The sequence below is a fragment of the Pygoscelis adeliae genome, unplaced genomic scaffold (assembly GCF_000699105.1).
Source record: "Pygoscelis adeliae isolate BGI_AS28 unplaced genomic scaffold, ASM69910v1 Scaffold13, whole genome shotgun sequence".
NCBI lineage: Eukaryota > Metazoa > Chordata > Aves > Sphenisciformes > Spheniscidae > Pygoscelis > Pygoscelis adeliae.
The window spans coordinates 4,135,274-4,160,154 of record NW_008824499.1 but is presented as its reverse complement, the minus strand read 5'-3'; the positions used below and the strand labels follow the sequence as shown (position 1 = coordinate 4,160,154).

The 24,881-nt window shown below is 42.2% G+C and overlaps 1 protein-coding gene across 1 annotated transcript in view; it reads right to left on the bottom strand.

Annotated features, from left to right (window-relative positions):
• ADAMTS17 (ADAM metallopeptidase with thrombospondin type 1 motif, 17) overlaps nucleotides 1-24,881 on the bottom strand; it is a 182,839-nt gene that overhangs the window by 49,572 nt on the left and 108,386 nt on the right. Inside the window, exons 11-15 of the mRNA XM_009321473.1 lie at nucleotides 24,718-24,881; nucleotides 21,981-22,108; nucleotides 11,186-11,306; nucleotides 8,580-8,654; nucleotides 3,014-3,094 (exon numbers count right to left, since the gene is read on the bottom strand). The exon at nucleotides 24,718-24,881 is cut by the window's right edge and continues 3 nt beyond it. Of these exons, the coding sequence (XP_009319748.1) occupies nucleotides 3,014-3,094; nucleotides 8,580-8,654; nucleotides 11,186-11,306; nucleotides 21,981-22,108; nucleotides 24,718-24,881 (569 nt within the window). The remainder of the gene's footprint in view (nucleotides 1-3,013; nucleotides 3,095-8,579; nucleotides 8,655-11,185; nucleotides 11,307-21,980; nucleotides 22,109-24,717) is intronic.

Sequence of the window (24,881 nt, the reverse complement as noted above, 5' to 3'; positions counted from 1 at the left end):
TTCTCCCCACTGTGGGTGCATTTTAGGCAGTAGCAAGAATCCACTATTACATCTCTAAGCTTCTTCTGGCTCAAAGTTGTACAGTAGAAGAGCAAAAGAAAAAGGAACCCCAGCAACAACCCGTAACTTCTTTTTTTCTTGTTGGCTGGAAGACAGGAACTGACCAATCTATTTCTAAACCTGGCATCTAGTCAGACCTTTATTTCCACCTTGGGTCCCTCCAGCTTGCTTCCCAGCCTGTGGACACAAACTGCCGAGGCATTTCCTGTTCAAGGTGGTTTTTAAGCGTTACAGCCAGCCAAGGCAGCCAGCGTGGGTTGCCTGTAGGTGGAGGGAAATTCTTCAGGCACTGCTCCCAGCACATGGAATAATGATTCCAAATTATGCTGGGCTCATTTCCAAAGTGCTGTACCCGGTTCTGAGTGGAAATAGGACCTGATTGGACTCAACTTTTTCAGTGTAATTGAAATAGAAAATCCTTCCATACTCAGACCTGGATTTACAATGCATTATGAGGCCTATCAGAGTGATTGGATTTTGTTTTCTTGGTCATCTTTTTTGTCCTATTGGAACACTCCTGCTGCTATTCTTCAGCTTAGGTTAGCAAGACATTGGGTATCTTTTCTTTGTGTCCAGTGTTCCTTGAAAGAGAAAACCCTGGAAAGCTTAGAGAGGTTCTCCTGGCTCCTGACCATGAACCAAAGAGCTAAAAGCATTCAGAAGCTTTAAAATAGCCAGATTTTTATCTATCTTTATGTGATGCACACAGGGCCAAGTCCTGCCCTCAAATATACACAATCCTAATCTTCACCACCCAGTGGGGAAATATCTGCTTTAGTCAAGGTTATGTGGTCACAATGAAGGGCAGTCGCTAGCTCCACATAAGACTCTCCGTGCTGCAGCTATCTGCCAAAGCCCAAGCCCCGGACAAATACCCTGTGCAAATCCCACCAAGACAAACAAAAAGGCTGGCTTCCAGAAGGCAGAGTATTTGCAAAACCCAAGGAAACACTGGCTCTCATTGTTCCACCAGTGCTTTGCTATGTCAAACATCTTACGTGTAGGCGTAATCCTCTCCTAGCAAGCTGTCCGCAGTATTAGTGGAAATACTAGCAGTAGTGATATGTGCTTCCTACCAAGAAGTGGCACAAATGCCAATGCTTTTGACCTAAGGGCAGCTGAATGACATGATTTGCCCTCTTTTTTTCCCCTGAATCTGGAATGAAAGACAGAGAACAAAAGCATCTTTCCCAGTGATATTGCCAACTTTGGCAGCATTTCAAGACAGAAAACCAATGGCACTAGACCAGAAATCCTAAGACACAATCACTATGTAAATGTTTTCAGCGGCATCCTATAACCCAGTACTGGATATTAATGTCTCTTTTTGGCTGTGGAGGTGGAGGGTTATAAGCAAAAGACATGGAAATCAGAAACAAAGGGTCCTAGTCTGAGCTTTGCTACTGACTCCCTGCATAGCCATGAGCAAGCTGCAACACCTCAGTTTCCCCTTCTGCAAAACAGAGAGCAACAAGCTTCATAATCATCTCAGAGTTCCTACCACAGGCTTGATAGATCTCTGGAAGCAATTCCATCTTTCAGAGCGCTTTTCTATCCTTGCAGTGTCTCCGCTCTGAGAAGCTCACTTTGAGACAATCAGAACATGCACAAGTGAAAACAGTACCTAATATCTCCCAGGCTAAGGGACAGCTGGAACATGCATCTGTTCCAACCACTGCAATGAGAATATCAGCATGTGGAAGGGCTGAAACACTGTTTGTGTTGTGAAAGGACAAGAATCGTGTTAATGAGCTCATCAACAGCAAGAAGAGCTTAGATTTGACAGTGCAGGGACCTATAAGCTGCAAGAAGAAAGAAGGACGTTTGGGATTTTCTCCTATCCTTTTGTTTTCCCACATAGCATAAAGAACTTAAGAGAGACAGAAGAATTCCCCCATTTATGTGTGGCCATGCAGCTCTGAGCGTGCAAAGGATGTTTCAATGTGCTGGGTGTTCTTTTGGGCCTTGGCCAATTTTCCTTCAACTCCCTGCTCTGCCACAGGCTTCCTGTGTGAATTCAGGGCAATGGGGCATTAGCATTTCTATGACTTGGTCTCCCTAGAAGTAGATGGGAGATAAAGCATCTATTGCACAGCAATGACACACCTAACATTGGAGAGAAGAGGCAGAAGACCAGGCTGACAGACGTATATTGTAGCTGACTGGTCACATTTTACAAATACCCTTCCAATCTTCAATCTAAGCGATTAGTAACTGGACAACAAATTCGTTGACAGACTCTGCCCTACAACAACCTCACATACAAATCTGACCCACCACCCACGTCTAAAACTTTGTTTCCAACAGGGAAAAGAGAAGAGGAAGCCTGTTCCCCTCAAAAGGAATGCAGAAGTAGAAACGAGAGAGGATTAAACAAATTGTTTGGCCTGAGAAAATAGAGGCAAGTGGACTAGAGGCTGCAGCTAGCCCACCTAAGAGTGCAGGATCAGGTCTTGGACACAACATCAAGTGAAAACCTGCTGCTACGGGAAATGGTGCAGGCAACCTCATGGTCAGGTTATTGAGGGATATCAGCTGCCCTGCCCTGCCTCTGCTCCAGTCTGAGCTGGACGCCTTCCTATCTGTATCTCTGCCATTCCTTTCTCTAAAGGCACTGTTCTCTTTCCCACTCCCTCCCAAAGTGGTGTCTGCTCCTGGCAGCTATGTTCAACCCAGTGCCAAGTTCTGTTTGGGAACTCTTCTGTCTATATAAAAGTATTCTCTGGTCCTTTCAGGTTGCACAGGGCCTGTAAGTGTCACATACTATCACATCAAGCAAACATCATGAAACCAAGCCACGAAAGCAGAGAGAGATTGCAGCAAGAATGAAATCAACAGCCACCTCTTGGCAACAACAAACCTGTCATCTTACAGGTCATTTAGAGAAGGGTCATTTTAACAGAAAACAGAGCTGAGTTTTGAATCAAAACATTTTTTTCTTTTGCCTTTTTACCCAGAAAACTGTGAGCAGGTTTGTCCTCAACCACTCTGATCCGCCGGGCACCTGCAGGGATCACAGCTGCTTCGATGTAACCTATGGCAACAAAAGAGCAGATGGATGAGAGCATGCCACAGCCAGCCAGAGGCATCAATCATTCAGTATCTCACCATGAAAAAATCAACTCCTGCCCAGGTTGGGGAATGGGTGGGAAACACTTCAAGTGAGATCCCTGTGTTGGCAGCCAAGTTTCACTGCTGTGACATGCATGGTTATGACTAATATTTCAGCCTGAGAAGAGGGAGAGAAATGCACGTATGCTGCTTAATTGCGACTTAAGGCTTGTGCTTGGGCCTAATTAGATTTGCTCTCTTCGAATCACCCTGGCTCTCCCATGGTACTGACACGGATGAGGACTGTTCCTGAGCTGATGCAAAGTGTCCTGTCAGGAGCAACACTGAACATCACAGTACAGATACCTGTGATTTGAAATGAAGTTTCCAACAGATGCTGCTGCTTTCCCCTCTGAAAAAAACCCTGCTCGAGGCTGTGATCAGTATCAGAAAGGACTCACTTCCACAAAACATTTTGATGATGTTTTTTTACAACTGGGGGAAAAAAATTTGTTTTCACTTACACTTCAGCTTTATACAGAAATTCTGGAGGATATAATGGTAACGGTCTCCTTGCATTGGGCTGCTAAACAGAATTCCACAGCTCAGATTTAATGCAACAATAGAGCTGAAAGTTTCTCAAGGACTGACCATCAGTGACCTCTAAACGCTGCCAGCAGATGCACATGCCAAATTAGACCATCTGAGCGTCTGACACGGTAGGGAAGTTTTTACAGCACCCCATCATATTTTTATAGAATTCTCTTGGTTTTCATCTTTCTGAAACTCTCTTGGCCTTTTCATGCTTTCTTCAACAGCCAGCAATACAATACAATTATACCACTTTTGACTAACAGAATAACAGTAGTAATTAGGAGCTACAAGGAAATGTAGCCTATTTTCCCCCACCACAGAGCCATGTGGAGTTATGGACTTGTTCCATGGGGTGGAAGTGGTGCCTTTAAACTATAAAGCTGAGGAACATTAGGGCCCATTTCAAAGGTCTGGGAGCCAGGCAGAGTTTTTCCACTGGCCTCACTGGACTCTGAATCAGGCCCCGGTAAATGACACTAATCTCATCACAATGGTGACTTGATTCCTTCTAATTGGCCACCCAGTTTACTTTGCAGTGTATAACTTGGCACCTCTTTTGGGTTACTGCTCTCCCCTTTCTTTTAGATGTTAAGTAGCTTATCCTGTATGTTCCCTCATCCCTTTTTTTGCTTTAAAGGGCTGTGTGAAACTGTTCTGTATCAGCCCTGCCTTTATGGAAATCAAGGGCAGTCTAGAGCAATGGGTTGGAGAAGTGCTGGCATAAGGAACAGTGACTCCTCTAGCATTCAGCAATGTTTGGGGAGCTATTTTAGGGGTAAGTGCAGCTGAATGGCCGTGCTTCTGCTACATTGATACGAGGGCCCTCAAAGGAGGATGCTGACAGCCTCATGCATCTCAGGACTAAGTGATTCTGTTACCATTAAGACATGGAGTGAGACAGATGGGGATTTTGGGTCTCAGCCTGCGGATTCATTTCCACCTGTCTGAATCAGCAGAGTGCCCAGCCCCTTTGTTGTGCTATGAATACGGCTTGAGCTCTTGGGTTTCATGAGGTGCATTGGGTGGATAGCTGGTCGGGGCTAGACACACTCCCTCTCTCCCTGATCATTGTATCTGAATGACACTTTCCCTTTGACCCTTCAGCTCAGTTCTTTTTGCACTTGTTTCTCCTTACTCAGGATATCTCAGAAACAGTCAGTCATCCCTTGCAGGAAAAACAGAAAGAGGGAGAGCAGAGCTGCAAACCATGTCTGCGTACAGAAGCCAGAGCAGTCGCTCTCCCATCGCTGTTACAGAGTGGGTTTCACTGGGAAAAATCATTACTTCCAGGGTCTTTTTTTTTAAGGCAATAGTGAAATCTGTTATGAAATCAAAGCAAACAGATGTTGGATTTTGTTCTAGACATCGCCAGGAGTTGGTTTTTCATCAGCTGAGATACCCAATTACAGTCAAAACAGAGTGTTTCAGAAATCAAACATCCTCACTGCACCCCATGCATCTGCATATAGACCCAACTGACAATTACCACCAGACATAAGCACACAGCAAAGGTGTGATTAATGACAGTCCGTCATGGGGAAATAGACCCTATGACACACCTGAATACCCCTGTTAGGAAGCCAGTTTGGAACATGCCCAAGTTTCAGGTAATTTAACGTACCTACTGGGGGACTATTTACTTATTTATTTTTTAAAATCACATGCTGGATACAAATGCCCAGAGCTAAATCATGCAGGCGTTGGATACAAAGTTACACTGAATTTAGTGGAAAGCCAGTCACTAACTTCAGTGAACTTCGGATCTGTCCCCTGACCTAGCAGCAGCCAGGAGTGTGTCACACTGCTCTAGAGGTGAGCGAGCTGTGGAGCCATGCTTGAGGTTCAGCTAGTGCCATAAATGTGCTCTCATTTCATCACTGTGCCATGAGAGAAACACCACGTGGAAAAGTTGACTTTTATGTCACTTTTTACAATGGTAAATAGTGGAGCGTAAGCTATTAATAGCGTATTAGTTCTGGAGACTGTTTAGTTTGGTCTTATACCAGATTTTTCTCCTCATGTAATTTCTAATCCTGATTGATGGCTTTGGGGGGTTGTATTCACAGCTCCTGAATAAGAAGAAACATACCGTGCTAACTCACTGAGATCATGTGGCACAAACCTGACTGCTGACCTTCACTCTTCTGTTAGTGAACTGCGAGCCACTTTGCAGTTGTATGGATCTGACCTGTCCTTTCAGAGATGAAGCAGAATTCTTGGGCATGTCCCACCAGGAGTGTCTTGACACTCTCATTCATGATTTCCAGCAATATTGTGTGAGTTAGTGGTCAAATCCTATTGCAAACAGACTATATAACATCCATGCAAATTTGCCACAGGTACAAACTCAGATCGCTACCACCACTCCAGTCTGGTCCTTAGAGCTAATATGAGGCTTCTGGTCACAGAATATTCCTGATCTTTGAGATAACTGCACCAGAAAACACCTCCATTGTTTTCCAGGCACATTTTATTAAGCAAACTGTAACTGCAGATTGCCAGAAAGATTATCAAGTGTCAGCTAGTAAGACCAAAAAAAGTCTCAGAGTTGGCCCTGAGTCAAGGACTCTCAAAGATCTGTTAGGTCTTAGGATAATTGTCTGCAATGCAGGGATTTGCAAGGTTGGGCTTAAAGTTCTGCTTTAAATGAGGAACTGGTTAAAGACTGATGAGATTTGGCAACTATCAGGCAGTATTTCTAGTAATTTCACCCATAAATCAGCCTGTTAAGATGAAGCTTTGAAAGTACAACAGGAGAACTTCATTATTTGATAATTTATAGTGCTGTATGTAGTATACTCCACCTTGGGAACAGTTACTTTGGCATGCACCAATCTTTCTGGATAATTTGCATTACATCAGTGTCTCAGGAATGTAAGACTGTGATTGAAGCAAATCCTAGATACAAATTATATGGTGTAACTCGTATTAGGAGAGACACCAGAACAAAGAGGTGGCTTTGTCATCAAGGAGATTAATACGTGAACAGTGGCTACTGTATCTTCATTTAAATGCTGGAGAGATTTGCAAGAGGAAAGCAGCTCACACAGGAAAATCTATTGTTAGCCATTGTTATTATTGCCAGAAAGAACAGAAAGTTTAGTGTGAACTTCAGAATGTCACTGATCTACTGCAAAACTGTTCTCCTGGTTCACATTGCAATGAAAGACGGACTCCGAGGTAAAGGAATAATTATCCCATGGCTGAAAGTACTGGTCTCTGGGCACTGTACCTTCATGTCTTATCCCTGTGCACACATGAAAATTAGGTGTGAGAAAGTCAACAGTGCTCATCCCATTATCAAACTTCCCAAAAGTGCTTTGAACAAAGATCTCAAGGTAGAAGCCAAGGAAATCAGACTGCCTTGCCCACCTGCTGGTCATGGCCAGCACAGCTTCCTTAATATTTTAGGGATAAGTACCAGCTGGGCATCTCAGTTTCTATGACCCTTCCCACCTTGCAACTTTTGCTGAGTGCTAGTTGTTGCAGTGGAGTGGAAATATGCCCAGTGGTAACTGCATGTCCATTTTCTGAAGAGTTGTGATGATTCTCACTTGCTATTATCTTGAGAGTAATTCCTCCATCGGCACCTGTCCCCTTCCAGCCATGGGATAGCTCATCGGAAGAAAATCATTTCACTGGGGAGCCATGGATAGATTTCAAAGCCTCCTACTATTGCTGTGAAGTTGGTTGCCAGGATTTCTAACTTGCATGTTCTGCTTAAACCCTTATAAGACATCCCACAGTCAGCCCTATGGCTCTATTTTTTCATCATTTAGATGTACACCCTATTGTCAAAAAAAGTTTCTTGTGTTGGCTAAAGATGCTCCTAGCCAGCACTACAGCACCGCTGTTCAAATATCCTTTCTTTCTTTTAAATATGTGCTGGACAAGTAACATCATACACAATAAAAAGCCTGCTTTTTCACCATCTTAAAAATTGCTAGCAAAGAAACACTCTTCATTTCCCAAAATGATAGTTAAAACAACTGGCATATCTCACCTTATTATGTTCTGCCATTAAAAAAATCCAAATATCTGTGGTCCTTCTTTTGAATCACAAGCAAAGGGCAGCAATGAAAATCTTGATATGGCTGAGAAAATTCCAGAGAGACAGATGCAGGTCTCACTCTCAATACAGGTCTCTGAGCGTTACAGGCACAGCCTTGGAGTCTGGACAGAAGTTGTCAGTGATAAATCAGCTACCCAACAGATACGAGCCAAAGAACTGTCCTTTATTTCTAGGCCCCCTGTACAGTGGCAGGGAGACAGAGATGGACTTCAGAACAAGTCTGTGTTTGTTTCTGAAAAATTATTTTGTAGAAATAGGTACAGGGCATGCTGCCAGTCAGAAGTAAACCTCAGTCTAAACAGTGCATTCAGTTGGCCTACTGAAGGTAGCCAGCTGCACACAAGTGTATGTGAAGTTTAGCATCACAAATAAAGGCTTTTGACCTCCTGCCCAAAAGAGAAATGGAATCCATTTATAGCTGGATCAGCCTGGATCATAGGTGGCAAGATCTGAACTGCTGGACTTCCTATAAGGCACTTTGAATGTTCCCCCACCATGCCCCACCAGGGTGGCAGAACCTCATCTGTGACACTAAGGCTGAAAAAAAAAGAAATAGGCCTGGTTCTTTTTACTTAGTTAGTGAAAATTTGGCTTGCTCTCATGCAGATAGGTTTTCTAAAAGGAAAGGATCTGTACTTGATACCTTTGACAAACCAAGCTAAATAGTAAAAGGACTTGAAGTTTATCCATGGCTTTTGATACCAATCTCCCCATCTAATCCAACCAAAAGAAGACAAAGAACCAACACCAAAGGATGTCACCAACACCCACTGACACTGCAAACAGCATTCAAGTATCTTACACGAGAAACACTTGGGAATAGCCTTTGCCTTTGCCATCACACATGTCGAAACCTTCTTACAATGACTATTGGTTACTAAGAAACAGAAAGGAGTTGGCATGGGTTTAGTTCAGTTAATAGGGCTTGACAACATAATTTGCAATCACAGGACATATAGGGACCAATCTCGCAGTCAATGGACTCCCACGTGCAGAGCAGCTGAGGATCTGGCCCAAAGGTTGCAGCTGCAATTCCCAAAACAGATACCACTCCAAAACAATCAATGTCTTGATATTTGAAGTCTATTCTCTTCTGAAATAATAAATCAGCATACTTGACTCAGTGTGTTGGCCTTGACTTGGATCGCAGCAAGTTTGTAGGGATTTGCCACTGGTGTGTGCTATCATTTACATATCCAAACCCTGAATCTGTTACTGCAGTCATATTGTGTATTCTTCTTTGTCCCAACCTTTGTCAGATTTTTGTACATATTTGCTTAAATGTCAGTTTAAAGAAAAAAGGCCAATTTCTTTCTTGAGTAACCTCATGTTCACTTGTGATACCTCAGACCCAACCCTGGAGCTTTGCCTGCTGCATGAGATTCAGTAAGTTAACCTGAGGACCTGATTCTGAGAAACAGCAGTATATGAATAGAAATTGATGGGAGTAACCCACAATGCATAAAATGTTTGCAGAATTGGGCCTGGGAATCACAAGTGAAACCAACAAGTCTGTTTTCAGTGTCCAACATAAAAGAAATCCAAAAGCAGGAAAACATGAACAGTGAACAATTAAAAGACTGTAAATATTCTTTCAATTTTAGTAGGCTAGGATGCTCATTAGAAGAGCATAATTTAAAAAAATAAAAAGCAAAGATTATTTTGTTTGGCATATCACGGACGTCACTTTTTAAAACGATTCCCACACAAAATTTAATTCCCTTTAAAATTAGTAAATCAAAACATCTAATAAATGTTTATGAGATTATAATTGTAAAAACAATTATAGATTATGTGAGATGGATAACGGTGGAAACATTGCATTGACAAAGCAACATTTTGACAGGTTTGCGCTTCTGAGATGATCAGCAAAGAATAAGGATCAATAAATGCTTGAACACTGACCACGATTCAGTCAGCCATCTCTTCTTATTAGGTTACAGGGTGCTGGGGGTGAAAGCCTCCCGTAGTGTCCTGGCAGCCAGGCAACCAGTTAAGGCTGAAACTGTTCTGTTCGTACAGCCTTGTAAAGTTACCACCTTCAAGCAGTGTGTCTAGTTGGAAACGGGTGCAACCTCCTGGCAGCGACCCAGAAATTTCTTACTTATCCGCACAAGATGTTTCGTAGTCTCATTGGAAAAGATAAAAGATAGTTACTCTTCAGGAGCAATTAAGAAGTTCATGAACAGCTACAAAATCCACTACAGAAATGGAGAATAGTTTTTTTCCAACGGAAATGAGAAACTTTTCCCACCATTTGCATCAAATGCAAATGCCTTGACATAAGTAGGTGGAAAATAACTGGGACAAAAGAGTCAAAGGCAATAATGCAGGAAATCATTCAACATTAGGCCAAAGGTTGGCCTAGCAATGCAACAGCACAAATGTGCTCCAGAAAGATGTGGTGGAGTTGGAAATCCTACCTGCATCTCAGAGGAGGTGACAGATCACAGCTGGCTCCACAGATAAGGAGGAGAAAGGTGCAGAGGAAGAGGTTGATGAACAAAATCAGAGCCTCAGACTTCAGTGCTGAGAGCTTGATTCACGGAAGCGGTTAAGCACTGGTGCTGCTTTAGTAATTAAACAGAATTGAAGTGTGTGCTTAAAGGGAATCTTTATGTGCTTTGCTGAACTCAGTCCTGGAGTAGCATGTGTTGAATGTATTTCTCCACACAGAAATGGCAATTCTGTATTCCCTGAATGTGAAATAATTTTTTCTGGACAATTCCTTCCTCTTGGAGCAGCTTGCAAGTCCTGAATCTGGCTTTCCCTCCCTTTGCCTGATTAGGATGTGTGATAGTGGGTTTCTCAGAAGCGCAATACAGAAACTCTGGAACAAAGACTAATTCAAACACCAAGCTGTATATACATTAATGTTTAACAAGACAGGGGAAAGTCTTAAGGCTGACTGGAAGCTCTTGTATCCTATACTGGATACTATTGCTGGCAGGGAATCAGTAAAAATATTCAGAGGGGAGTGCTGTTTCATTTAGCTGAGATATCCTGATTATAACATGAATCATCTGCAACATGCAACATGCATCATTCTGAGCTCTCAAAGAGCTCAAAGATGGTGCTGAAATCAGACTTCCCTCATACTGGAAAAGATACTGTGATTTTTGTCTCTTATTTAAAATCAACAGCACCGGTAGCATTCAAAATGAGAAACACGACTTCATTCCGAATTTCAGACAGAGGTATTGGCTGGTATGCAGACAACTGAATAAGAAGCAGACAGGATATCACATTTGAATTGAGTTGGGTTTTGTTTTGTGTTTCTTATGTGTTTACTAGAGCAGATGAGTCCAATGCTATCCGAGAAGAAGAGCTATTACTACCACTGTTTAACTCTCCTCAAGCAGTTAAGAGAACCTCCACTCCACTAAAATGCTGCTGAGGGTTACTCACCCATCCCCTTGGTGTGGTTGAAGTCGCCTTTCACCACTTTACAGGTTTTGCCATCACCACTGCAGATTCCACAGCGATCCTCTTTGGCAGCTGAGCCAATGATTCCATCGCAGCCAATTTTCTAATGACAACAACCAGAGGTCCCCATTATTTTGTTTGCAAGGTTAAAGTATCTCTAAACATTGAGGTCAAGACTAAGATAGACATCTGACTGAAAACCTGAACGGGAAGAGAATACTGTGAATCAGCGGAGCACTCATTTGGAATGGTGTTGAGTTGGTTATTCAGCAACCCCCTTCTCTAACACTAAGAGCATGAACTTTGATTCAGAAGATTTAACTGAAGAAAGTTTCACAAACACTAGTTATTCCAGATATCATCATAGATTTCATACTAACCCACTCCAACATCCTTCAAACACAACAGATTAAAACGTTCTGTGTTTGTATAGCAATTTCCACCTGAGGAGCTCAAAGACATCCCAGAGAAATGGACCACTACTGTGATACTTCGTTTAGAGAAAAATGTGACTTCCTTAAATGAAAATTATCCAAAGTAACCAGAATCCTGGTCACAGCCTTTCAACACACAAAACTTCAGAGTGCTGTTACAAGTTCCAGTGCTGTTCACTGAACGAGCTCTGCTTCAGATCGAGATCTTAACAAGGATTGTAACATTCAGTTCTGATTACACTTTTGCAATACCTGGAAAAAGCCCTCATTAATCAAATAGCTCAAGATACCTGCAATGCAAAAGTACTTCAATGGAAGCAGGTCAGGTTCATATCTGGCCAATCCGTACCATAAGATTACTTACACAATTATGAAATTTTCCATATGCTTGCACTGTATTAAGCTTAGTCACTCAACTGTAAAAAAAATAATCTAACAATTTCACCTAAAGCTTAATTTTAAATGGTATTTTCATAATTTTCTATACCTACCTAAACTTTTTCCAGCAAAAATCTGCAGCTTTGCTTCCATAGACAGGTATTACTAGAATAGTCACAGTATTTTTCCTGTAGCTATAGAGATTGTCATGGTAATCTTCCTTATTCACAAACCATTTACAGGTTATGATGGTGACCATTGCACATTTGCAGACCTTGAGGTTTGTCTTATTGTCATTAGTCCACGTAAATTGTTTTCTGTCCATGTAAGACCCTCAAAATAATCAGCAATTATTACTCTTAAAACATAAATTTCTACTGAAATAAAAGTTGTCATTATGCAAGTTATTAGCAGAGATTCTACTCGTAAAAATAAGCTGAGGATTTATTCTCTGTAGATAAACAGTTTCTTGGCAAATGAGTTAGCAGGACTGTCACTAATAATACTTATTTGAATAAGGCTGTTGGGTCTCTCCCTTCCTTGCCTTCGTATAATAAAGCCAGAGGAAAGTTGGAGAGATATCTTAGGGAACAATCAAAACAACAAACATTCTGAAAAATAGGGTAAGCAGGGAAATATTAAGAGAACTTGGGCTGTTTATCTGAGACTGTCTGTGTGTAAGCAATGTGATTTGGACCTGAACTCAAACGTTCCCCTTGTTTCAGAAGACACTGGCCACTGCCTAAGTCCAGATGTATTACAGGGATTAAAGATTGCCAGCAATCAGATGTGTTCTGATGCAGTGTTTGTCTGGGTAAATCATTAGAGACAGACACATGCTGAGAAAGGATGATCATTCTAAACACATACAAGGGAAATGCTGCTCATTAACTAGAACAGCATGTAAGTTGGTGGACGAGAACGACAGGAAAAAAACTGTATAAATGGGAGTTAAAGAAAGGTAGGAAGAAGACTATGGAGTTTCTGGCAGTTGTAATTCTCAAGTCTAAACTTCACACCCATGTCCAACAAATAATTTTGGGATATTGAATGTGATTCTGCCCCCAAAACAGAAGGATGTCCCAGCAGTTCTCCTTCCAGGAAAATAAATATGATTTATTAATGGGGTTGCTGAAAGGCAGCTGGAAATATATGTCTGCCTGCCACCCTGCTGAGATACTGGAAAGGCTGCATTTAATTTAAGACTCTAGTGCTATCTTTTATTGTACTGCATTGTTATTAGCACTATGTGAGCACACAGATGCATAAAGGGAATATAATGAGTGTTGAACCACGCTTATTCCCAGTGCTACATGAGGAGTCTGTAGGACTATAACGGAGGCAGGCAAAGAATGGGGAGTTAGCAATCACATGCTTTGCATTTACGCTGTAGTTTCCCAGATAATGTAAACCAGTGCAAGCCAGCAAAGCCTCTGAAAGAATAAATCCCCCCTCTTCTGACACTGGGGTTCAAGACAAGCCATTTCCTCCCACATTTACTAGGTTACTGACACACTTTGACTTTAGAGACCCTCTCTGAAGGCATGAAAAGAGCACCCACGGAATCCATAAATATACCTCCCAAAACCTTTGCTGTTTTTTACCTTCCATCTTCACCCTAATTCCCTGTGAGCGGAGGAACTGGGAATGGCCCTTGCAGCCTTCCCTTCAATGGCACCATCCCTCCCATCCACAGGGCAGACTTTCCCTTCGATCCAGGGCTTGAGGATTAAAGCCCCCATCAGATTTGGGCCAGGAAATGGCTTCTTACAAAGGAAAATCTTTAAGAGAATAAAACAGTTTTCTTTCTTGGCTTCAGGATGAAAATTGGTGTGTTCTTGCTACGTTATGGGGAAAAAATACCTTGGAAGCACTTTACTCTTGTCTACATAAACATTAGAGCCCATATCCCCCTCCCCAAGCCTTCCAATCATTTCCAAAGTAAAAGTGTATTTAATAACAGTACATAATGAAACAGCTTTTGTTAAGATTTGACAATGGACTCCAAAAGCTGCAAAGTCATTTAGAAACACATTACAGTGACCACCTCGGTCACTCAGATCCTTTGAAAACTCCCCACATTGAAAATACTGCCACTCTTAAAACAAGCGCAAAGGGGAAGAGACAGGGCTGGAAGGGCGAGGAAGCAAAACACAGTGAGCATCACCCTTCCCGGGAGGAGAGTATCTGCCAGCCGTCCTTGGACTGTTAATTGAGAGATATGGCCAGCTTTCTCCAAGGTGAGAAAGCCCCTAAGATTCCAGCACTGGGGGCGAGAAGCTTACGCCTGAGCCCCACCAGACCGGGGGAAAGATCTATCAAGTCTATACATCATCAGCTTCTCACTGACATCATGCTGTATGCTATATGTATTATACTGTCAATCGTTAGAATAGATAGAGCTGTCCTCAACCTGCAGAAAGCTTTCAAAAAAGTGAGGGCTTAATTAACTGTATGCAAAGGGAAAATCCCAAGTTTTACTGCTCAAAAGTCAAGTTTTCACAGTGCAGAAACAATTCCTTAAAACCCAAATAGTTCAAGGGAGTTATTTGATCTTTACCATCTCTAACTTGTTTTGTGCTGCTTCCTGTACAGTCCAGCATACCAACCAAGGTAAGGTGATTTTTTTAATTAAGAAGCAGAAAGAGAGAAGCTTTACATTCTGAAGAAAGATCTTGTAAATAACATCTTGTGTGTTTTCTGACCCAAGAGTTAGCCTGCAGGTGAGCAGACTGAGTCTGTGGACCAGTCCATCCAGCGATAGCTGGATACTTTCAGTTCCATCAGTCTTGAATGGACTGGTGAGAAGGGAAGCAGTTTTGTATTCTTACCAAGATGATCCATTAAGGAGTGAGCAGGACACTTGGAGCTCGTCTGTGTTCAGAAGGAACAATAGAAAGTAAAAAGCCAGCCTGGTGTAACCACCATCTGTTTAGTAGTCTGTGGGAGCATTCGCCACTGTCAGCCCTGATCTTGGAATCTTGGAGCTTCCCTGTACCAACCAACATGGACTTGGACAGTGATGTCCATAACTTTGGCAAAGGGACTGCTGTTGACACCACCCAGGAGTTCCACCTCCTGCCTGTACTAGCTGTTGAAAGCCTGCAGTGCTGCAGTACTGCTATTAAAGCATCAACTGGACAAAGAGGAAGCGGATTTTAACCAAAGCCAGTCCCTTGCCCATATTTAAACATGGGAGTGTTGGCAAGAAACTTAAAGATAGTCTTTTGGGGCTTCAAGTCCTCAGCATGGACAGTCACAACTATATCCACAGGTTTCTTAATGATCTTCAACCCAGGCAGTCTCCTACTCTGACACCATGTTTTGGAACTCTCCATTGACCTTTAAATTGGCAGGTAACTGCGCGTTCGCTGAGCCAAAGGCCTGAAATTCATTCTCTCAGAGCTGATATCTCAGTCCACCCTTCCTTCTCTCTCTCCCCCTTCTTCTCATTTTTATAATTAAACATGTGAAAATACTGCTTGTTGGGTGGTATTTCCAGCTTCAGTCATTGCTGGCTCCAGCATAGGAAAACTCCTCTTCTCTTCTGAATACACATCATTTGGATTCTTCCGTGTGAACTATTTTCTGTATTGCTTGGATATTTTTTAATGATGTTTTTATTTGTATTTTCAATGGCTGTGCAAGAGCTCAATTGATACAGCCTGCGTGAGTATGTTTTGCTACATAAACACAATTATTTTTGTTATATACATCCACCCTGTGTAAGAAATGACATTGTAGGCTCACAGAATTGTAATGCTTCCCATATGCTGAACTAACTAGCTGTCTCAATGGATCAAATATAAATATTGATGCAGCATGTGCCATTTTACAAATTAATCATGTACAGAGCATGCTGGTTATGACAGATTCATCTACACTGCCAATTTTTTGTCCATAATATCCAGTGCCCATTGATACCCCCAGGGATGGACCACATGAAACAGGAATGTACATATGTGAGCAACTGACATTCAGATCTGAGGGTAAGAGAATTCTTATTTCTTTGTTTTAAACACGACTGCCCTTGTGGAGGATTATGGGTGTCTGTCAGGATTTGTACAGGAGGGTGAGCCTAGATCCCTAATCAAGCAGATCATCTGTAAGTTACTTCTCTTTCTTTTCCACAACAAATTTTGTGTGATGGATTGGAGTCCATGTAGAAGCTAGTTCAGCAAATATCCTCCTGTCATTTCCTGAGCTTTCAGATTTTATCTGAATCAGAGCAGTTCTGCTGGGACAGGAAATATACACTGCCTATTTTAAATTAGCACTATCTTATCTGCATTAGATACGCAATTACCCTTGCCCATTGATTTTGTGTTTAGATCCCTTAGCAGTTCATGGGGATGCTAGATACAATTATTCTTGATAACCACTTTTTCTCATATAGAGCTTGAAAGTTATGTGTCAAAACCCCCTTGTTCTGGCAGCAGAGCAGGCTATATGAGCAAACATGCAAATAATACAAAGCCTTTTCCCATCCCAGGAACTCCTTTGCTTCTGTTCTTTGTGTTGCTTTCTGTAGCTGCCCCTTTCTGATCCTTCCAAACCAGCTTCATCTGAATTGACACCTCTCACCTGATTCCACCCTGCCTCTGCCCTGGTTTGTACAAATGCCAACAGGCTGCAGATACCGGAGGATTTTATATCAAGTGCCTATTCTTTAAAAGATGTATCTATCATGTCAGTCTGGATTTGAAAATAATCTATATTTATCAGTATACGATATATCTGTAGCCTCCCTTCCAGTCGATTCTTGGCTGCTCAAGCCACAAGCGAAATCTAAAGCCTCCAAGGTAGATAACACAATTAATTGTCTATTATATGCTCTCCATGGGTTAACATAGAAGAAAAACAGGGGGAAACAGCATGATTTTTTTTTCATATCCCACTGTAAAGTACACTAAAAAAGTAGTAAGATACCAACAAAGTCTTGTTTTTTGTCGCTATGCCTTACTCACCAAAAGCCCCAATACTCTTTTTAAGTCTCAGATTACATGGCTACAGACCCAGCAATTGAAAAAAAGGCAATTATACAACAGGTTTCTGTAGTTCAAACAATCCTTCTAGATTTTGTGCACATACAGTAAATAATGTATCAAAGTACAGTGCTAAGCCAAGTTGTTGTATGGAGACAAGTTACCCAGTCTGGAACATCTTGTACCACAGTTTGTAATGCAGGAATATGAATAATACATGGAAAATACTCAAGTGAGGAGGCAAAGCCAGAACTGCATGAATCAGTCAAATGTAAGTAGCGGGTACTGAGTACATAGAAAACTGTTTGCCAGCAAGAGGTCCAGTAGACAACTGCAATTTATCCTCTGCCACCTGTGTCCCTCTCCTGACACTCTGCCTATCCAATTTGCAAAAACTATTTTTGAAAATGTGTCCATTTTCAAATTTGTGCTCCCCTTTCATGCTGTATGAAAATCGCTTTTGAAAGAAGGTCTTTCTATAATATTTTTGTTGTGCCACGACAGCCTAATGTGTGGCTTGTCATCATTGAATGTATTGTGGATTCACCAGCAAGTTAAAAGTAGTTGTGACGTGACAAAACATTCATGAGAAAACTGTAGATAGAGCCAAAACATCTTCATCTCTTAAATTGCTAAATCACAGCAAAGACTGCCCTTGATCTCCACCCCAGTTCCAGTATACAGGAGGTCCCTCTTTTCAAAGAGACCTTAGATTACATCCTGACGTACAATCTGTAGTCTCCACTGGAAAGTTCTCATGCTATCATGAGTCTCAGACTAATCCTCCTTTGAGAAAAGCCAGCACAAAGTCATGCATGTCATAACAGTCAGCTGAGCAGCTTGTCTTCTCCCCACACCACTGCTGTGTGACATCTGACACCTTTTTTAGCTCTACTTCTGCCAGCAGTTTTCTATTAACATCAGCAGCACAAACAGAGTGAAGAACTGTAAGAGGTTAGAAAGTGCACGGCTTCCATGAATGTTGACTCATGAAACACACACCGAACAGTCTTGAGGGAAAACAAAACCCTCAGGCAATCCTCTCTCTGAAAGCCACTTGCCACCTGAAGAGAAATACGAGAAGATAAAAGCAATCCGGGCTGCAGGTTGCACTGCCCTACCCCATCTTCACCATGACTGCAATGTCCATGCTAGAGAAAGGAAACTGGAAGCAGACAAGACAGAGAGCCTGCAAAACCTGGATGAGCAGTCACCCTCCTAAGATGCATCAGACTGCTCTTGTTCTCCAGCCTGCTACAGATTTTCTGCCTCTGAAAAATCTCAGGAGAAAAGAAATTCTCCTTGCTAGAAGACTATGTGCATTTCAAGAAGAAAAGGTCAAAGACCTATATGCATATTGAACAAGGCATCCGATTTGCCCAGAAAATGGTAAGGATAAGTGCATTTGTTGTTACTCTACAATGTTTCTTCTAAAGGCATGACTTTATAACACTCCCTTCAATTTTTGAGACCAACTCCTGAAGCTCTTAGCTTTTATTTTGTCCTCATTCTGGCAAACTTCTATCATTATCAAGAAGGAAAAGTTCAGCCTCAAAACCAACTCTAATAAACAAGGACAGGACAAAACTGAATGAAGACCTTATGATTTGTCTCAAAGACAAGAAGTAAGATTATAAAAAGTCTAGATGGCTTAGGAACCCCTATGCTAAATTTAGGGCTGACTTTGCTCTCTGGTGCTTCTATGCATGACCAAAGTATTAACCACTCTAGCTGCCTTCAGGTGTAAGTGATAAATACAGGGATGCTGCTGCTTATGATGATTTTGCTTCAGGGATAGTGAGGATAAAACCAAAAGCCTTCATGCACACTGTTTAGATTGGAACTCAGCTCATGGCTTTAAAATGAAACTGTAATAAGTTCACAAAGTACAATTGAAGGAAAACTCTCCTCCCTTAGTGCCAAAATGCAATTACGGTATTTTGAGGCTTCAAAGAATCTGTTCCTACTTCCCTTCTCAAAAGCCCTGTCTCCTTGCAAGAACAGCTTTTTTCTTTGCCATGTTCATCTACATTGATTCATCATGCAACAACGATGCATGAGTTTAATTTAGGAGCATCTACTGCTGAAGGGAAAAGAGCTATTACATTTCCTGGACTAGATGTTCACAGGCAATGGTTACTGCTAATTTGTCTGTTACACTGGCAATGTGTCATTCCTGCCTTTGAGAGCCTTTAACTAGAAGGATTACACAAGAAAATAAATAACAGTAATACCACCCTCTGATTTCAGCACTTATTCTCTTCTCCAGGCCCCCTGCAATGCTTGTTGCCAGGCTTTGTCTACACTGGGTAAAGAAATAAGGAGAAGAGTAATTAAATAAATATGTCGATTAAATTGGTTTAATAGGCAGCTAGTTAGACAAGTATCTGCGGCAAATGGGGTACACAGTCACATATGGCAATTCTCAGCACTAAACTGCATATAAGGCAGAAGAGTATTATAAATGAGTTCACAAGGCTTTCAAATCTGCTCGGCTTGAATTGATCATTTTGCATTTTCTCTCAGCCAGATGCAAATGGACTGAATGTTCTGCAGCTGTCATCACCTCTCTGCACAGTTAAAGGCAGTTGCCCCCGACTTAGAGTCCAAAGCTCTGTGCTCATAAAGGTTTTCATTTGGAAGAGAGCTGGCTACTGCTCCTCACTGGAAGAAGAAAACGTACATTGCCATAATGTCTGATTTACCATTTGTGGCTGATCTGTATGTTTGGAGCAGTAACGCTGGCCAGCCCACCATAATGGTCAATGGCACACAGCTGGAGGTGCACAGCTGGCCTTACTATGAAAGGTTATTAATGGCTTTTTTAGTTTTTTCAGATACAGCTGAAAACAGGGAAAAATTAAGTAACTTGGGATGCACCATGAACCTGGCTCTACGCAAAGCACTTTGTATTAAAGAGCATATAAAGAATCAAACTCATGCTGGCTCCCCAGCAACTTGCTGTTCAGATTCTTCATCTGAATAAATTAGAAGGACTGAATTAAACACACCTCTTCAGCAGCATTTGGCAGGAAACAGTGGGAAGTGTCTCCTGCAGCAGTGCAAAATTCAATCCAGACAAAGATTTTTCACTTATCTTGTCACATTGCTATTAGTAAAGCTGCATTATGCCCCCAAAGCCTCTCTTATAGCCAGGTGAATATTGTGTTCATCTCTCTCCCTGCCTGGAAGGCTCAAAGCAATAAAAATTGGTAGTTCTTAATCACTGCTCACAGAAATCAGAAATAATGCCAAATTTGGTGTGCCTTGTGCCCTCCAGGGCAAACCAGCATATCTCCAGTGAAGTTAGTGGAAGTAAAGGGCGATGCTAGAAAGCTGTTCTGGTGGATACAACCGGCTGGTTAATACGGAAAAGAGGAACTCCTAGCATAGGATACAAATCTAGATGAGGATAGACTTAGAAGAAGAACTGCCAGGAAGAATCCAGGGCTGGCAAGGTTGCAATAGCCAACTCGACTGCCTTTCACATCACTAATGTGTGTGCAGTGAACTTTGAACACATGCTACGTGATTAGGAGAGAGAAAAACCACTAAGTGTCTGCCTTGTCATAGTGTCCGTGACAAACGACTTGAATCCAACTGCAACACATTGCTAGGAGCATCCATTCCGAATGACTTCCTGTAATTTATAATCTTTAAATAAACATTTTCTTCTCTCCCTTCCCTTGTCCAAACTTTAAATCTCCAGTTAGTATGGGTCTACACAACTCAACTAAATTTTCAAGGAATCTGAAATACCAGCTCTAAGAGATGGCCTCCCTAAGCATTCAATGTGCTGTGTTACAAACTGTCTCACTGCCCAGCAAACCACGAAGAGCTCCCACACCTAATTTTGGTTCCATATGTAATTTGGCTAGAGAGAAATAATCATCATTGCAATGGTTATAGGCCATCACACCTTCACTCCAGGAAAAGGGAATCTATTGGACTAGATGACCTTTAAAGGTCCCTTCCAACCCAAACTATTCTATGATTCCATAAAAGGGAATCAAATCCAAAGACTCTTGAACAGAGTCCTCTTCATTTCTATTCTTGACTTGTCTGACCAGAGACAGAAGGAAACAAGCATGTTCAGGGTTTGGCCAGTCCATCCAGGGACAACCAAGAGGACATCATTGATTGTCCCACTGCGGTACAGCAGAAGGAAGCCTACCCTACATTCTCTCTGGTTTGCTCTTTATGTGACCCAAGCAAGACAATGCAGATGAGAGGCAAAAGAAAACTCACTTGGGCTGTGCTCTGGGCTGCAGGATCTGCTCCTTTAAACCTATATCCTCTATTGTATGGAGCTTTAAAACCTAGTTTGTGGGAGGAAGGGAACCTTTTCTTACTGCAAGGGAAACAGGCCTTTCAAACAGTTTTGATGGGACCCTACTGACTCACCTTGGCATTATATAGTAATACAGTCAACAAAAATCACACAGGGGAAGCTACTGGCTCATGCAGCTGCAGGAGCCAAGGAGCAACTGGTATTGAAAAGCTTCCTCAATATTTCTAGGCAGGAACCAGGTAGTCCTGAAAAGCATCATGATGCTGGCAATGTAACACTTCTAACAGGCTAGTGACAATTTGTAATCCAGTTTGCAGCATCAGTATTTTTTCAGTGATTCCTCTAATAGCCAAAATGGAGCAGTTAAGCAAGCCAGATTTCCACTCCCATCTGCTCCGCTCACAGAAGTCCTTTCCCACCCAAGCCATTTGATGACTACACACAAGCAAATGTGATCATTGAACATTCCCAGCTGTTCAGTAATAATCTCAAACCTCGGGCATTTATCGTAGTTCTCAGACCAAGACACAGGGCTGTGGAGTGCTTGCAATGGGTCTGACAAAACAGGGTTGCCCTCTCACCTCAGAGACAGCCTCCCAGCCACCCACATGGATGCCTGTTCTTCTAGGATACACACAGCTGCCCCAGACTACACATAACAAAAATAAAACAAGAGAAAGTTACTCCACCTGGCACTTGCCATGTACACAGAGGTCGGTCTCGTAAGGCCCACATGGAGTACCATCGAGGACTCTGTCTGTCACCAGCACAGGGGAATCCTTCCCCAATGGAGAGCAGAAGAGCTCACATGGCTTATCTGGAAAAAGAAATAAAAAAGCAACTGCCTTTTGAGGCAATGGTGATGCAATCTCTACATGAATGGATTTGGAAAGGTCTATCTGTTGATATTCTCATCTTTGAAGGAACACGAGCCTTTCAATTTAGGCCTGTCATTTCCCTACTTTAAAATATCAATATTCAAAGGGTTACATTGATGAGACTGGTCTTTTAAACACAGAAAACCATTTAGTCAGCACACTTCTATGTATCTGTTTGTGAACGGAAGATGTTTGTTACAGGGAACATTCAGCAGCCTGATATGAATGACCAAGTCACTGTGTGAGCGTCTCAGACAAACTCAGGCTACAGCCAGTGATTTAAGAAGAACAAGTTCTCCAGTCCATTTCTACTCTTGATGGACTGACTTCTTGCATCAGTTTGCCAGTAAGAACCTTGAATACATAAATTTAAAGCATTCTTGTATACGTATTACCTACTATTTCCTTAAACTGATATTTGCGGTCCTACAAACATTTCTGTCAGCAAACTATGCTGCTAGAACATCTAGAGAACCCCCAACTTAATTTGAAATACAACAGTAGAGAAAAGTTGCATTTTTCATCCATGCTAATGGCAATTGTTATATATTTAGACCTCACTTTGGAAAAGCTACTATTGTGTTTAGCTAGAGAAGGAGTCAAGCAAAAAAGCTTTTTCAAAGATTTGTATTATTAACTGGCAGCACACAGCAGATGTCAGGGTTTGCTGACTGCATTTGCCATATATTTAAGTAACAGATATTTAGGCAATGTAATGTTTTTCCTTTGGAGCTGACTCTGCTACTCACGGACTTCATCCAAGGAAGAACCTATTGACATTCAAATGGAAACATGTTTTGTTCTGCATAGTCGAGTACCTCCACTCATCAGGCATAAGAGAGAAGGTTTGCCAATACATTAAGCTAAGTGGCATAGGCCTTTTCTAAGTTTCCAATGCAATCAAAAACCTGCAATCAGCTCCCACCTCACTAATACATGTAAGTAGAGTTCAAGCAAAGTGGAGATTAGCTCAAGGTTGATTAGGATCTGTGTCTACTTAAATGCTTCTGAGTGTGGTGCTTCGATATGCTGAAAAAAGGTACTGGAAAACATCGCATGGGTGCTCTAACACGCTCCAAGAAACAGTGACGCTGAGATGTGAAGCTGAGCTGCCCTCTGTCCATCTGTCTTACTCGACAGAGGAACTACAGGCATGCCCTGTGGATGTTCAAACTCCCTGCCTCGTGTCTGATGCAAAGCAAATTCACAGAGGCTGGACTTTGATTTCACTTGCAGAGTGAACAGAGGAGCTGGGAAAGGTGTTGAAAGAGCAGCTTGTGCAGGAAACCGCTAGTCTGACCGCCTCTGGGCAGCCTCCCTTTCTGCGGCTGCGAGATCTGCAACAGGGCAGGAGAGGTTTCTAATTTGCATTCATGGAAACTGAGGCAACATGGCTCTGGTGAGTGAGGCTTTGCTAGGTAGCAGGAACAATATTGGCTATTATCTTTTAGCACTAGCTTGTTCGGTCTTCAGGTGGCCAAAAAATGACATATTCCCTTTCTGTGGCTGAATGAAGTTCCCACTGCAATATGCTACTAATTCTGGCAGCACTGATCAGAGAAGATCACTGAATCATGCATCTTTTTTTTCTTTCCTCTCCTATTTACAGTACCCTCAGCAACCCCTGGTTCCTGATTGGAAATGGAGAAAGAAGTGAAACAGCCCACCCCTGGAAAAAACTGGGAGAGTTTTCTGTGACTGAAATTAGTCAGGGAAGTAGCTCTGCATTGTGCGTTCATCCAGCAAAACTATTTGGGGAGGGGCGCAGAGGGGAACAAGCAAAACCAGCCTGTCTCCTGGGGCATCTGAAGGAATTGTGCTCTTGGAGGGTCTGCTGTGGGAACTGAAATGCTGTCTGTACGCTTGTCCTGGCGTCAGACCTAATTTGTCAGTGCTAGCACAGGAAAGGGCTTATCCAATGTCTGGTCTTCTGGTATCAGTTCCAACACCACCCTCCTCTGTTCAAGCATGTCTTTAAGATGACCAGATGAAACTAGCCTTGTCTGTTTTTCAGCAGAGTGCAGCGGAAGATGTTTGTTCCTGCAGAAAGGACATTATTACAATCCTTTTTCATATCCCCCCAACATCTGGTTGAATAGTAGATGAACTATCCAGCAAAGGAATCATTAAAGGAACGTAAGTAGGATAGGCAATCATGCTGAAATGCCCAGAATTGACACACATCAAAAATGTCCCAGGGAATCCTTTTTTTCAGTTCCAAATTAATTTGAACTTTCTAATGTTTAAACTCCCATTCCTAAATACCTGCCTGTTCAGACTGGGAATCAAGTTAAGGCACCTCTCCCAGAGCATTACAAAAAGATGAGGAAAGAACTGACAGCTCTGTATCTTCTGATAAGAAGGCTAAAAGAACAGCAGGGCAGCACCAAGAACAACTAATTCTAATTAGTCTTTCAGCTGTAGCTAAGGGGAACATACTGTAGCCTTCTCACCAACAAATGGGAGTCTTGCAGATGAAATTAAGATGAGTTGAGAAGCTGTAGTGAAAGAACAGCAAGGAATTACACAGTAAGATGAAAAAAATTACCATCAACGATGACCGCTGTCAGGAGGCTTTTCTTCTTGTTGGTGTATCTGTCATGGGCCTGGCACTGCTGGTCCCTGAAGCTTGGCACACCTTTAGGGCAGGGTAAGTTCTCACACACAGTGTGCTCCACGCTGGCTCCCCGACAGTTCTTCCCGCCTGGCCCC